The 14,828-nt window shown below is 49.2% G+C and overlaps 2 protein-coding genes across 15 annotated transcripts; one reads left to right on the forward strand and one right to left on the reverse strand.

Moving 5' to 3' along the window:
- The first annotated feature begins 1,834 nt into the window (after window positions 1-1,834).
- Paqr6 (progestin and adipoQ receptor family member 6) lies at window positions 1,835-6,333 on the forward strand. 12 transcript variants are annotated; one of them, XM_087633525.1, is made up of 9 exons: window positions 2,408-2,517; window positions 2,848-2,923; window positions 3,048-3,195; window positions 3,512-3,639; window positions 3,721-3,923; window positions 3,999-4,125; window positions 4,757-4,853; window positions 5,073-5,223; window positions 5,528-6,333. In XM_087633525.1, exons 4-9 carry the CDS (start codon window positions 3,533-3,535, stop codon window positions 5,800-5,802), a joined length of 960 nt encoding a protein of 319 aa, XP_087489651.1. In that variant the 5' UTR covers window positions 2,408-2,517; window positions 2,848-2,923; window positions 3,048-3,195; window positions 3,512-3,532; the 3' UTR covers window positions 5,803-6,333.
- A 73-nt stretch (window positions 6,334-6,406) lies between these two features.
- Bglap (bone gamma-carboxyglutamate protein) lies at window positions 6,407-14,721 on the reverse strand. Of its 3 annotated transcripts, none has more exons than XM_087616344.1 (5): window positions 14,392-14,721; window positions 7,273-7,531; window positions 7,092-7,124; window positions 6,879-6,948; window positions 6,407-6,678 (listed from the first exon to the last, which is right to left on the reverse strand). In XM_087616344.1, exons 2-5 carry the CDS (start codon window positions 7,334-7,336, stop codon window positions 6,546-6,548), a joined length of 300 nt encoding a protein of 99 aa, XP_087472470.1. In that variant the 5' UTR covers window positions 7,337-7,531; window positions 14,392-14,721; the 3' UTR covers window positions 6,407-6,545.
- Window positions 14,722-14,828: the final 107 nt, after the last annotated feature.

Genomic DNA, 14,828 nt, shown 5'->3' on the forward strand with positions numbered 1-14,828 from the left:
TCTGTCTGCTGTGTCTTGTGTACAGGAGCTTTGCTAGGGGTGGATTCGATGTGATGGGTAAGTGCTACGCTATTAGGGAACTAATGCACTTGCACACTTAGAAACGAGAGAGCCAACTGAGGCTGAGGCCCAGTAAGAGTTAGCCTTGATGGGGCTGGAGAGATGACTTAGTGGCTAAAAGCACTTGTTGCACTTGCAGAGGACAGATTTAAATTCCCAGCACCCACATGGTGGCTCACAGTCATCCTTAGTCCCATTTCTAGGGAATCTGGTTGCCATCCTCCACTTCTGACTTCCATTGGCACCAGACATATCCATGGTTCGGATTCATCCAGGCAAAGCACAGGCAAACAGCATTGACATTGAATAGAAGATTTTACTAGCATTTTATGCTTATGCATGCCACAAACATCGTTATCCTTAAGTTCCTTTCAGGTCCTGTCCCCAGGTTACACTTAATTTAAACAGAAACAAGACTAAGTCTGACCATTTAGACAGGAGATTACACAGCAAAGATAATACACACTGCCCAAATTGCACCCAAGTTTTTGGTTTGGTTTTTGTTGTTGAGTTTATTTGTTTTGGGTTTTGTTTTTTTCCAAACAGTTTCTTTGTAGCTGTTCTGGAATTCACTCTGTAGACCAAGCTGGCCTCAAACCCAAGAGATCTGCCTGTATCTGCCTCTTGAATGTCGAGATTAAAGGCATATGCCCCTGCCAGTGATCTTTTTTTGAATAGTTACTACCCAGGGTCTTGACTACCTCGAAGAATTAGGTTTCTGCTGATAAAAGTACAGGGGACTTAATGGTAGACCCAAGCTTAATGATGCTTGTGACCCTACATTGCCCCTGAGATGCCTGTAAGAGGTTTGCCTTTGGTTGGCTGTAAGTCACTGTCTCCTTTGTTATGAGAATCAGAGCCTTGTTAGTGAGTAAACATTTATATCCTCCCCTCCACTCAAAAAGGCTTGGTTAGAATACTATGGATCTTTCCGGTGTTTTGGAAGCAGTGCTTCCTTAGCTAAATTCTGCTCTTGTGATCTATTACAGTCTTTTCTAATTGGCTCTATCCAGTTTTTCCACATCACTACTACTGAACTGTTTAACCAGCACATGCAATTGAGTTCCAGGAAACTCAAGGAGGCTTCTGAACTGCTTCATAGCCATCCCAACCTTGGGCCTTGGTCGTTCCTTTCACCTCTCCAAGGTTGAGATCACAGGAAGCACCATACCTGTTTTACAGAGTGTTTGATGAATCTACTGCCCGGGGTTGGTTTGTTGTTCCCAGCTAGGTGGTGTCCTCCAGAAGGAAAAAGAAGTGAGCCTTGGGAGGTTGGGGATTTAGCTCAGTGGTAGAGCGCTTGCCTAGGAAGCGCAAGGCCCTGTGTTCGGTCCCCAGCTCCGAAAAAAAGAACCAAAAAAAAAAAAAGAAGTGAGCCTTGAAGTCAAGGTTCTTTATTTCTACCCTCCTGGGTTGGCAACTCAGATTGGTGCATCCTTCCTTCCCAGGTGGGCCAACATTCACCAAGGGCAAAACGGATTGCTTTTGAGATTGCAGCTGCAATTGATTTTGGAGCTTCCTGCCTAGCAACTTCAGATCTTGGGAGACTTGGGCCAGGTGTCCTGGTCAAAGCAGATTAGATCCCAGTTTGGCCTCCTATCCTGATCTAGACAGCATAGTGAAGTGGGTCCAGACACACCCTGAAGGGCTGGCTGTGTGCAGGAGGCCAAGTGAGCTGCCTGCTAATGGGGCCGGGCCACCCTGTGCTGTCCCATGACAGGCAGACAAGGCTAAGATTGTTTCCCGGCTTCGCCCTGTCTCTCCATTCTGCCAGGCCTGGCCCACATCCTCAGCCACTTTCCCCTCTGTCAATCTGAGTGGCAGGAACCACTCTGCCTATGGAGTCCAGTCCGCCTGGCTGGGAGCTTGGTCAGTCTCTGGGTAATGCAGCTCACATCTGGGGAAATGGAAGTGAAGCATCTGCCCACCTTGCATTGCATTCCTCACTGAAGCAGAGATCTCCAGACCCTATTGCTGAGGGCAAAGAGACTCCTCTCCGGTTCATCTCGCCCTTTCCCGGGGCAGCTGGGCAGCAGTCAGCACTGGCACCTCCTATACCTCCTCTTCACTTGGGATGAAGGGTCTGGGGACCAGGTTTGTGTTGTTAAGCTGGGCAAGATCCTCAGCACCGGTCTCAGGACATATTGATTGTGAAGACCCCTAGATCCCAGAAAGTCCCCAGAATGGGCGGGTCTAGAGGCAGGAAGAGCGGGTGGAGTTGCTGACAAGTTTTAGTCTGAGACAGGAGAAAGGGTCCTATCGGTCCTGGTCAGTGGCCCCGCCCACTTCATTCGCCCCGCCCCACCGCCGGTGCCAAGGAATGTGCTGGGCCAGGCGGCTGAGAGGCGGGTGGGGCAGGCGGAGCCGAGGCCACCCGGACGCGGCAAACAGGTCTGGGCTGAGGGACGCGGGACCCAGGAGGGGCAGGGGCTCCGAGTACTCCCAAGGGCACAAATGGTATCCTTCGAGAAGAGGAGGACACCCCCTAATTCCTTGCCCTTAAACAATTTCCTCGAGGGCACCAATTTTGTGTGTGGAAGTCTCGGTCCTCTAGGTGGGGCCTCCTAGAGTCAGGATTCTGGCCGGGGAGCAAATGGGGTTACTAACAAGAGGAAGCCTCGCTGCTGGGGAGCCCTTCACTGAAGACCCCCAGAGACTGAGGACCTCTGAATGGATGCCTCAGGCTAGGGCCAGGAAGGGAAAAGGGGCCACCTGTGTGGCTGACTCTAGTCTGAATCTGATCATAGGAAATTGGATGGGTGCCAACCCCTGCCCTTCTGTCTTCAGGTCAACGTGGAGGTACCGGGCCACCATGCTCAGTCTCAAGCTGCCTCAACTCCTTCGAGTCCATCAGGTCCCCCGGGTGAGGGGCCCCAACCCATCAACCTTGCCCCTCCTCAAAAAACTCACTGGGGCAGAGATTTTTCTCATATTAGCTATTAGGGAAGTTCCTCCTGCAAGCTAACTTTCTTACCTTTCCATTTCAGTATAGAGCCTGTGACCTCTACCCACATTCCTAAACGTCCCTCCACCCAGAATCCCCTTCTGCAGAACACCCTGTGTGTGTGTATTTCTCCATCCTATTTGATCTCAGTATTCTGGTTCTGTTGTTTGCCCCATGGGTTTGGAAGGCTGGTAAGAAAGGGGTTGGGTTGCGCTTGGCTTGGAACTGTGATCGCTTGTGCATCTTCTATCGTGTTTCCAAACACTTATTTGTTGTTGTTGTTTGTTTGTTTGTTTGTTTGTTTCGAGACAGAGTTTCTCTGTGTAGCACTGGCTGTCCTGGAACTTACTCTGTAGACCAGGTTGGCCTCGAACTCACAGAGACTCACCTGCCTCTGCCTCCCAAGTGCTGGGATTAAAGGCGTATACCAATACGCCTGGCTACCAGACACTTCATAGAGGGGAAAGGCCTGCATATCATGACTCCTCTGTTCCCCGCCACCCCCAGGTGTTTTGGGAAGAAGGCATCATGTCTGGCTACCGATGCCCCACAAGCTCTGCCTTAGACTGTGTCCTCAGCTCCTTCCAGATGACTAACGAGACGGTCAACATCTGGACTCACTTCCTGCCCACTTGGTGAGCCTTAGGTTCAGACGGCTGGCAGACGGGTGGGCAGGCACACTGCGGGCCCAGCGCCTGAGCAGGTGTCTGGCGCAGGTACTTCCTGTGGCGCCTCCTGGCGTTGGGCAGCCCGGGCTTCCACGCGGAGCCGTACCACCTACCGCTGCTGGTCTTCCTACTGCCCACCTGCCTCTATCCCTTTGCATCCTGCTGCGCGCACACCTTTAGCTCCATGTCGCCTCGCGCTCGTCACATCTGCTACTTCCTGGACTACGGGGCACTCAGCCTCTACAGCCTGGGTGAGCTGAGGGCAGTGGAGTGGGGGTGGAGTGCAGAGGGTGAAACCGCAAACCTCAGCTCGCACCTCGCCACAGGCTGCGCCTTCCCCTATGCTGCCTACTCCATGCCGGCCTCCTGGCTGCACAGCCGCCTACACCAGCTCTTCGTGCCCGCTGCTGCACTCAACTCCTTCCTGTGCACCGGCCTCTCCTGCTACTCTCGGTGGGTTCTGGGTACCCCCCAGTGTCGGAAAGGGTAGGCAAGGCTCACCCCATTGTTATTGAGCTACCCCAGTATCCTACCCAATACGAGGGAGGCCTTACTGTTGGCCAGTACACTAACCTTATGCTATGTCTTTATGGACACTACACAGATGTGACACTTACACAGGGCAGGGATCCAGCGTCCTGAGGGCCTTTTTCTTTTTCCTTTTTATTACCCGTAAACGTATATTTATTATGTAGGTAGCATACCTGATGAGCTATCCCACCAGCCCCTATCCCCTCCCACCCCACCCCACCCCCCCCCTTTTTTTTTTTTGGAGTTTCTCTGTGTAGCACTGGAACTCTGTAGACCAGGCTGGCCTCAAGCCCAGAGATGCACGCCTGCCTCTGCCTCCCAAGTGCTGGGACTAAAGGAAAGCACAGACACACACATACACCACCGTCTGGCTGAGACAGTCTTGACCCTGACCTTCCTGCCTCTACCTCCCAATGCTGGGGTCACAGGCGAGACCCAGCACACCTGCCTCTGAGTGTAGCCTCTGAGGTCCTTCACCTCTTTTTGGTTCCCATAACTTCTTGACCTATACTCACCCAGGAGTGCAGACCAACCTGCTTTTCTTGCCTCCCAGGTTCCCAGAGCTAGAAAACCCCGGGCTCAGCAAGGTTCTCCGCACAGCCGCCTTTGCCTACCCCTTCCTGTTTGACAACCTCCCGCTGTTCTACAGGGTAAGGGTACCAGGGCTCTCCTCAGATCCTGCTCTACCTACCACCTTGACCTCATGGTGGCCCTCGGTCTCTAACCTCAGCTCTCTGCCTACCCTTTAGGCGCAGGCCCCTAGTGCCCACCCCCTCAGCATCCCTTCCCCCCACCGGATCCTAGATGTACCCGTACCCCTTGTTTCTTCTCCCAAAGACGCTCCCAGCTGCTCTCTTTTCTTTTACCAGCTGCGGCTGTGTTGGGGCAGGGCCCACAGCTGTGGGCGGGACGCACTGAGCTGCAGCCATGGTTACCACCTCCTCTGCGCTCTGCTCACAGGCTTCCTTTTTGCAGCCCGTCTACCAGAGCGCCTGGCGCCTGGGCGCTTCGACTATATTGGTGAGCACTGGTCTGGGAGAGAAGGGACACTGCTTCCCGACTGCAGAGTGAACCGGGAATGTGGGGTATCCTAGCCAGAGGGTGGATGATAGAGCCAAAGGGATATCCCAGCCTCCCAAGTCCCCAGGCTCAGCAATGACAGAATTTAAGGCCTTATGCAGCTCAGTCTAGAACCTATAGGAGGGGTCAGGTTTTCCCTTTCTCAGGCCCAAGGGACAGGTGACTGCCCTGGGTCACAAGTGAATCTGTTCAAAGGTGGGATGGTGGGATGGGTCTTTACCTAACCAGTCTATCTGCCCTTCAGGCCACAGCCACCAGCTGTTCCACATCTGTGCAGTGCTGGGCACCCACTTCCAGCTGGAAGCCGTGCTGGCTGATATGGGGTCCCGCAGAGGCTGGCTGGCCATGCAGGAACCCATCCTGGGCCTGGAGGCCACCGTGGCCACCTTAAGCCTGGCAGTGATTGGGAACCTGCTCATCATCGCAGCTTTCACAGCCTCCTTGCTGCGGAGCCCTGGGGCCTGCCCCCTGCTGCAGGGTGGCCCCCTCGAAGAGGAACTCGAAGCCAAACAACAGTGAGGCCCATTGGCATGGAGGGAGGCTGAGGCCAGACTTCATTACTGTGGAGGAGCCCTGACATGGGCCTGAGAAGGTGGAGGCTATTCTGATTCTGAAAGGGTGGCTGCAGAGAAGAGGCTCTCTGGGGACGGGTGGCAGGATGGAGGCCCCAAGAGGCCAGTGGTGGAGGCCTGCGAGTGGACACAGGTACCAGGCGGGAGCGGAGTGGGAGGTGTAAGGCCTCTCACCGGGCTTCTACCCTGTTGCCCTGGAACCTGTTCACCTCAGGTCACCCTGAAAGCTTGTTCCATGAGGGCCACATACCCACCCTGCCCCAGGACCAGACTGCCACGTGTCAGCAACTCTGTCTACACGTGAGCTGCCTGACCTGCTTACCACTGTGACCAGGCCTTTTCTGATCTGCATGTCTGGGTGTGTCTGTGTTGGCGGTGAGATAATGGATGTGGTGGGAATCACTGTGGGGAGGCGGGCTGTGGGACCTCTGGTGCGATCCATCACAGAGCAGTATAATAAAGACGCAAATGAACCGGACTGGGGCTGTCTGGGATTGAACATGAAGCCTTCTCCAACCCCTACCACCACCACAATGGACAGACTCGAGCCCAACCGTTCCTCATCTGGACTTTATTTTGGAGCAGCTGTGCCGTCCATACTTTCGAGGCAGAGAGAGGGAACAGGGAGGGTCGAGTCCTGGAGAGTAGCCAAAGCTGAAGCTGCCGTTGGGCTCCAGGGCAACACATGCCCTAAACGGTGGTGCCATAGATGCGCTTGTAGGCGTCCTGGAAGCCAATGTGGTCCGCTAGCTCATCACAATTGGGGTTGAGCTCACACACCTCCCTGTGAGGCTCCAGGGGATCTGGGTAGGGGGCTGGGGCTCTGAGAAGCATATAGTAGCGTCAACCAATACGCAGTGGCATTAACCAACACGGGGTATACACACACTCTTCCCACTGCACAAGAGGCTCCAGGGTCCTAGGCATGGGACCCTCGGCAGTTCATAGAGACCACCCAGCACAACTCCTCCCTACCAATATGGAAAGCAAAGGGCCCTGGCCCAGCGCCTCCTCCCCACTCACCCAAGTCCATTGTTGAGGTAGCGCCGGAGTCTATTCACCACCTTACTGCCCTCCTGCTTGGACATGAAGGCTGTGGAACAGAGGCACAGGATCAGGTAATTCTGGGTTTGGGAGGGAAAGTGGGGACACCCAGACAGAAGGCAGAGGGGTCTGGGGGCTTAGGGGACAGGGTGAGGGGCAAGGCTGAGGTTCTGCCAGGCTCCCTGTCAGTACCTTTGTCAGACTCAGAGTCGCTGGGCTTTGCACCTGTAAAGAAAACAGTGCAGTTAGTTCTGTTCCCTCCCTGCTGTCTGTCTCTCTGGTAGTTTGTCCCTTCCCTTCTGCCATCCCAAAGCAGATCCCGAGACCTTCAGGAGGGTGGCTATCCAAAGAAATGAACCAGGAGGGCACATACCTGCCAGGTCAGAGAGGCAGAATGCAGTCAGGGCCAGCAGAGTGAGCAGAGAGAGGGTCCTCATGGTGTCTGCTAGGTCTGCACCGAGTTGCTGTGTGGGACTTGTCTGTTCTGCAATACCTTTTATATCCACTGCCTGAGCCCCTAATGTAAGCAGGAGGGGCAGGAGATGCTGCCAGGACTAATTGGGGGTCATGTGCGCAATAGGTCAAACCCAAAGGATGCTGTGGTTGGTGACTGCAGCTGCCGGGGCGAAGGCCTGGAAGGGGAGGGTAGGACACAATCAGAGGCTGCCGGGTCCTGACATGGCCCCAGACCTCTTCCCGGAGGGGCTGCTCCAGCACCCCTACTGTGTGCCATCTCTCTCAGCCTCAGCTGGAGCACTGGCTGGCCCTAGAGACGAGCTCCTTAGAGCATAGCCTAGAGAGGGTACAGAGATCTAAAATCGGTTTGGGACAAACTGGCTCCAACTCGCATAGCCTGTGATTTTCAGTGTCTGCCGTGAGAGCAGGAGCCAAACCCCAGGAAGGAGCGGTCAGTAATGTCCTCATTCACCCAGTGCAGGGCAGCTCCGCTCATCCAGTGGGGAGAAGGGTGGGGAAGTGTCCTGCTTAGTTTTCTGTCAACTTGAAAGAAGAAAGCCTCAATTGAGAAAATGCCTCCATAAGATCCGGTTGTAGGGCATTTCTTATTTAGTGGTTTTGATGGGGGAGAGCCCAACCCATTGTGAGTGGTGCCACCCCTGGGCCTTGGTCTTGAGTTCTACAAGACAGCAGGCTGAGCAAGCCATGATGAACAAGCCAGTAAGCTGCACTTCTCCATGGCTTCGAGCTTCTGCCTCAAGGTTCTAGCCCTGCTTGTGTCAGAGACACCCCACATGAAGCTCAAGATGCCTGGGACCCCTGATGACAAGGAAGAAAAACCTGCCGGGTTACCGTATTTCAGAGCAATGGCCATGGTCTCTTGGGGCCCAGTATGAGTACTGAGAGGCCCCAAGGCCCGCTTCTTTGGTCCAAACACCTTGGGATGTCCTTTTTGCAATTCTTAGTACTTGTCACTCTTTTTATTTACTGTTCCTTTTCTTTCTTCCTTCCTTGATTAAACTGGTATTTGGTGACCTGGCATGATCTAGTAGGAGCCCACTTGATATCCAGAAACTAAATGTTATCAATAATATTAAAGTGAAGGTTGTTCTTGAATTCAAGAGAAATGTGTGTTACAGTCACTCACTCTAGGTGGTAACGAAAGTAATATAGAGCCGCGGGCAGAGATGAGTAAATCTGCAGCCGTTCCCCCAGTCTGCATAATAATTCTGGATAATAAAAATAGGAGGGCTGGAGAGATGGCTCAGCAGGTAAGAACACTGACTGTTCTTCCAGAGGTCCTGAGTTCAATTCCCAGCAACCACATGGTGGCTCACAACCATCTGTAATGAGATCTGATGCCCTCTTCTGGTGTGCCTGAAGACAGCGACAGTGTACTCACATATAATAGATAAAATTAAATAAATAAATAAATAAATAAATAAATAAATAAATAAATCTTAAAAAGAAGACTGGGGGGGCTGGGGATTTAGCTCAGTGGTAGAGCGCTTACCTAGGAAGCGCAAGGCCCTGGGTTCGGTCCCCAGCTCCGAAAAAAAGAACCAAAAAAAAAAAAAAAAGAAGACTGGGGCTGAGTCAAGTCCAGGTGAGTACCCTGATTCTGAGTTGGGCTCCCATGCCAAAAAGAAAGCCAGCCTGTCAGTATTCTATCTTAAAGATTTATTTATTTGTTTTATGTAAGTATACTGTCACTCTCTTTAGACACCCAGAAGAGGGCATCGGATCCCATTACAGATGGTTGTGAGCCACCATGTGGTTGCTGGGAATTGAACTCAGGACCTCTGGAAGAGCAGTCGGAGCTCTTAACCACTGAGCCATCTCTCCGGCCCCAGTGTTGTATCTTAATTGTGTGTTTTATTATTCACCTACCAGGTATCCCTAGTCCTTGATGATCCCTGACTCTTATCAAGGCTGGACCCCAGCATAGGTGGCACCCAAGGGCTCTTGAACCTTTACCCACTCGGGGAGTTCCTCCGACCCCACCCCACCCCGTCAAAGATTAAGGCTGGAAAAAAGAATGGGTAGTGCTTCCTTTCCCCCTGACTCATAATGGGCCAAAGTGAACCTTCTGAGTATAAAAAGGCATTAAAGAGCATTATTTTAAAAAGGGTATCCATTTTGAGCAACAACATTTGAATGAATTCATGCAGTTTGTTAAAAAGACTAGTCCTTGGGTTCCCAAGAAAGGTACTTTAGATGAGAAAGCCTGGAAAAAGGTAGGGAAAGACATAAAACTATGGATTCTTGAACATCCAGATGAGGAGGAAAATGCCCCAGAAAATGTGGTTAGCTATTGGTTTGTAGTTAAACGGGCTTTTAATCATGCAGAGGTCACTGACTTACCAAACCCACCTCTGGTTCCACTGCTGGGAGTGCACACCTTTAATTTCAAAACCTAAGAAACGCTTCATCCCTCTCCTGCAAAATAGTACATGGTGGAGTTGGTGGGTACATCCCCCGATTCTTCTGAAAATGAGGATAATGAACTCCTAGATCCAGAGGATGCCTATGATTTAGAGGAAGAAGCAGTTAAATATCATAATCCTGATCCCCCACCCCATGCTCTGTACAGACTTCCTAAGTACTGATTGGCTGCTGCTGCCAGAGACGGGGAGGGGGATCCTCCTCTTCAGTGCTCTCCTATCCTATTGAGGGTAGAGAGCCTGAATGGGAGCCCATATCTTACCAGTTGATTAAGGAATTAAAGGAGGGAGTGTCTAAACTTGGGCCTACTGCTCCTCGTGTTTTATTTCTTGTGGAAAATTTAGCAGGTGCCCCATGCCTTCCTTTGATTGGCAAGATCCTGCCCTTCAGGAGGCCAATTTCTGTTGTGGAAAGCTGGATAGGAGGATGAAATTCGAGGGCTTCTGCAGTCTAAGGTGATAAAACCCTAAGAACGGGAGGATAAAGGCTTCCCGCCCTATACAGGCCTGGGAAAATGGGCCAGTTTGGATGTTCTGTTGGCTGTACCAGCTCCTGTTCTTAAAGAGGTTACTGCTAGTGCTGTCGGAGCTCGGAGAGCTCTGCCTACTGGGGATACTAAAATTGTTCCCTGGGCTGAGGTTAAGCAGAGAAGTGAGGAGCCGTATACAGAGTCTGTGGCAGGCTGATGGAAGTGATAGGAAAGGCTATCCCTGAGGGACCTGCAGCTGACATAGTAATTAAACAATGGCCTATGAAAATGCTAATAACAATTATCAGGCTCTACTGAAAGGCAGAAGAAAACGATCCACTCTTGAACATTTTATTTGCTATTGTGTTGAATTTTCCCATGGTGGTACAGGGTCTGGCATTTGCTGCTGCAACAAGGAAATGGCCCCAAGACAGCCTCTATTTAATAAACAAAAAAAGGGGAAGTCCTGGTTCTTAGGCGTGTTTTTCTTGTGATCAGTAGGGGCATTTTGGATGAAACCATCCTCTTAAAGGTGAAAGTCAGTTTCCTGCTCCTACAAAGCTGTCTCCAATGCCATCAGGAACTGTTCCTACTACTCTTTGTCCTGATTGCCAAAAAGGATTTCATTGGCAACACAACTGCAGGTCGAGTTTTCATAGAGATATGGACAGCCTCTGACAGCCCTTCAGCAGGGAAACCGATGGCAGGCCCAATCCCAGGCCCCTCAAACAATAAGAACCTTGTGCCTCACAACCATCTGTAATGGGATCTGATGCCCTCTTCTAGTGTGCATGAAGACAGTGACAGTGTACTCAAACACATGAAATAAATAAATCTTAAAAAAAAAAAAAGGACCTTGTGCCCCAACAATCTGTTTCACCAGACAGGCGAATAGTTGACACCTTGTTTCATGCTACCCCAGGGAGTGCAGGATTGGACCTCGGTGCCACCTCTGATTAGATATTAACTAAGGACTCACGCCTACATTAATACTTACGGGAGCCTATGGATCCTTGCCATCTGACTCTATGGGTCTTACTTTGGGTCGGAGTTCAACATCTCTTCGGGGGATTCATGTGATTCCTGGGGTTATTGATGCTGACTACCCTCGGGGATTCAGGTTATGATAGCCTCCGCTTGTCACACCCTACAGATTCATCCAGGACAAAGAACTGCTCAGTTGCTTCTCCTCCCCTTGATTAGGAAAGGAAATTCTATTACTGCCCTAGAAAGATGTGCCTTTGGGTCTAGTAATATGGTATTTTGGGCACAAGAAATTACTAAGACAAGACCAGTTAAAACTTTATTGGTACAGGGAGCACTAGATTATATAAAAGGATTGCTAGATACAGGAGCGGACGTCTCATGTATTTCAGGAAAGGATTGGCCCAGTGCCTGGCCAGCTGAGATAACTGCATCCAACTTAGCTGGAGTGGGCATGGCCTCTAGTGTGGTTGGGAGTTCAGAGATCCTTCACTAGAAGGATGTGAACATGCAGGAATCTTCCAGACTTTTATCATCCCTTCACTGCCCTTTGCACTCTGGGGAAGAGACATGCTGGATCAGATGGGTGACTTTTTGATTTCCTCCAAGGATCCAGTACTGTTGCAAATGCGAAAAATGGGTTTTGAACCTGGAAAAAGGGTCTAGGAAAAAATTTGCAGGGACAGGTTCAGCCAGTACTGCCCAGACAGAAACAGAATAGGTCCTCCTCCTCCTCCTTTTTTAGGGGTCGCTGACGTTACAGCTGATAAAAATCCTGGCTTTATGATCAGCCAGTCTGCGTTGATCAGAGGCCCCTTTATGGAGAACATATCCAGGTTGCCTATGAATTAGTGAACAACATTTACAGCAGTGACACATACAGTAATCAACTAGTCCATGGGGTACTCAAAATAAATTAAAAAATGGAGATTGTTACAAGACTTAAGAAAGATGAATTACGCTGTGGAAGCCAAGGGGCATTGCAGCCTGGCCTTTCATCCTTAGTGGCATTTCTTTAGGATGTCCCCCTTTTGTTATTGATTTACAAGGTTGCCTTTACTATAGTTCTTCACCCTGGCGGTAGGAAACATTTTGCTTTCAGTTTGCCTTCAATAAACTTACAAAGACCTTACAAAAGATATCATTGGAAGGTGTTGCCCCAGGGAATGAAGAGTAGCCCCACTTTGTGTCAAAACTTTGTGGCCATGGCATTACAGCCAATTCGGAGAGGGTTTCCAGAAGTGATGTTATATTATTATATGGATGATATTCTTTTGGCTCATCCAGATTTGCAGATACTCGAGACAGCTCTTTCTAGATTGATTAAAGAACTGGCATATTATAGATTGAAAATAGTTCCTGACGGGCTGGAGAGAAGGCTCAGGGGTTAAGAGCACTGGCTGCTCTTCCAGAGGTCCTGAGTTCAATTCCCAGCAACCACATGGTGGCTCACAACCATCTGTAGTGAGATCTGATGCCCTCTTCTGGTGTGTCTGAAGACAGTGACAATGTACTCACATAAAATAATCTTAAAAGAAAAGAAAGAAAATAGCTCCCAACAAGATACAGGAAGACCTTCCTTTCAATTATTTAAAATAAAATAAAGACTGCTCAGATTTACTATGAAAAGATCGTTCTGGATACTTTTCATTTAAATGCTTAAGTGATTTTCAAAAATTACTTGGTGAAATAAAGTGTGTGAGGCCTTATTTGAAGTTGACCACAGAAGAATTGAAGCCTCTGTTTAATATCCTTAAAGGAGATAGTGTGTCCCAACATCTCCTAGACAGTTAACTCTTGGAGCCAAGCAAGCATTAGACTTGGTGAATAAAGTCTTGTCTCAACAATCGATGATGAGTTTGATGACCAACACCCTTGTCAATTTGTTATTTTATAGACACAGTTAACACCTACTGGAGTTATTTGGTAAGATCATGGAGCCTGGGAATGGGTCCATGCCATCTAATACAGAAATTTTGGTTGCTTATTATGATTTGACAGCTAAGTTAATTGTCAAAGGCAGAAAAAGAATTAGACAAATTTTGGGAAAGGATTTTGATATTATAATATTCCCTTACCCTGTAGAGCAGGTGGATTGGTTACTTAATTTTTCTGATTCCTTTTCTCTTTCATTTTTGCATTTCACGGGTCAAATTTTGTATCATTTGCCTAAGAATCCCTTCCTCTCAATTTATTTCAACCCAAAAGGTTATTTTTCCAAAAAATTATTCAAGTGTCCCGTTAGTTAATGCTGTTACTGTATTTACTGATGGTTCTTCCACAGGTAGGGCTGTATTTGTATCTGAAGAGATTACTAATGTTTTTATACTAGATAAAGCTTCTGCTAAAAATTAAAGATTTTGAATTTTTCCTCAAGCATGTAATATATTATTCATGTTTTGAAGGATCGTAATAAGCGTACTAAGGGGGTGCTACATTACCCACAGCCCCTGCCCTGCCTGCTATTCTTCAGGCTGGGTTTCAGTGCATTTCAGCCCTCACATTATAGAAACCTACTTCCATTGCAGCCTGATCTTTATCGACTAGCTCTGTAACCTTGACTAGGCCTCGAATAATCCAAAGATTACTTCTGCTCATGTCACTGCCTGTGTAGATGCCCCACATTCAATTCTTTCCACTGGTGCCACGGGCACTTTGGAGTTTGCAGAGGATTCTCAAGGGGCTTTTCATGTTTCATGTATCAGTTGTGTTTTATCCAATTGTCTAGCTTTTATAAAACATAATGCCTGTGTCATTTTGCGCCAACCGTCATATGTGTTGCTATCTGTTCACGTTAATGGCACCTGGTTTTCAAATCCTCCCTTATGTTAGGCCCCAGTCGATTTGTAGCTGCTTTGATTTTAGGCATTCCTACCCTGGTTGATATTGTGACTTCTTTTGCTCTTTCTACTGTTTCTCTTGTACGAGTTTCTCATACTGTTCATCATGGGGATCAGCTATCAAAAAATGTTAGTTTGGCTCTGACGTTCCAAGAGCAGACAGATAGGAGAGTTCAGAACAGGTCAAATGCATGAGAGGAAGCAGTCCTGTTTATGGGTAATAAAATTCAGAACATTAACATTCTACTGTCTGTACAATGACTCATTTAAATGGGTTTGTGGAACTCCCCTTCCTTACAATGCCAGGGAGCAGGCCTGGGATACAGTACAACATCATATTCAGGGGGTCCAGAGTAACACAGGCCTGGGTTGGAACATTAACCAGTTGCATGGAAGAACTGCTCATGTTAGCAGCTCTCATATTGGCTCCTCCTCCCTGGAAGAAGTGGCCGTGGTCTTTGCCTCTTCTGTACATGAATATGTTGGCAACGTCAACCTCGGCTCCTTCATAATTAATGTGACCATGGTTGGAGGTTTATTCATTCTTCTCCTTATTTTTCTTCCAAGCATTATCTCATTGATTCATCCCGTTGTTTCTTTTCTCACCATTGAAGTCTGAGCCTTGCAGCTTAAACAAAAAGGGGGAAAAGCTTGAGTTCCTGTCCTGACTTCCTTTGATGATCAGTGATATGCAAGTGTGAGCCAAATGGATGGATGGATGGATGGATGGATGGA

This window comes from Rattus norvegicus, chromosome 2 (genome assembly GCF_021556685.1).
Source record: "Rattus norvegicus strain SHRSP/BbbUtx chromosome 2, alternate assembly SHRSP_T2T, whole genome shotgun sequence".
NCBI lineage: Eukaryota > Metazoa > Chordata > Mammalia > Rodentia > Muridae > Rattus > Rattus norvegicus.

Coding starts and splice junctions, on each gene's coding strand:
- Paqr6 (XM_087633489.1), top strand. CDS start 2,381: ATGTGCTGGGCCAGGCGGCTGAGAGGCGGGTGGGGCAGGCGGAGCCGA. Junction 3,640..3,720: donor ACTCACTTCCTGCCCACTTG/GTGAGCCTTAGG, acceptor TGTCTGGCGCAG/GTACTTCCTGTGGCGCCTCC. Junction 4,126..4,756: donor GGCCTCTCCTGCTACTCTCG/GTGGGTTCTGGG, acceptor CTTGCCTCCCAG/GTTCCCAGAGCTAGAAAACC.
- Bglap (XM_087616344.1), bottom strand. CDS start 7,336: ATGAGGACCCTCTCTCTGCTCACTCTGCTGGCCCTGACTGCATTCTGC. Junction 6,949..7,091: donor CGACTCTGAGTCTGACAAAG/GTACTGACAGGG, acceptor TCTGTTCCACAG/CCTTCATGTCCAAGCAGGAG. Junction 6,679..6,878: donor TACCTCAACAATGGACTTGG/GTGAGTGGGGAG, acceptor TATGCTTCTCAG/AGCCCCAGCCCCCTACCCAG.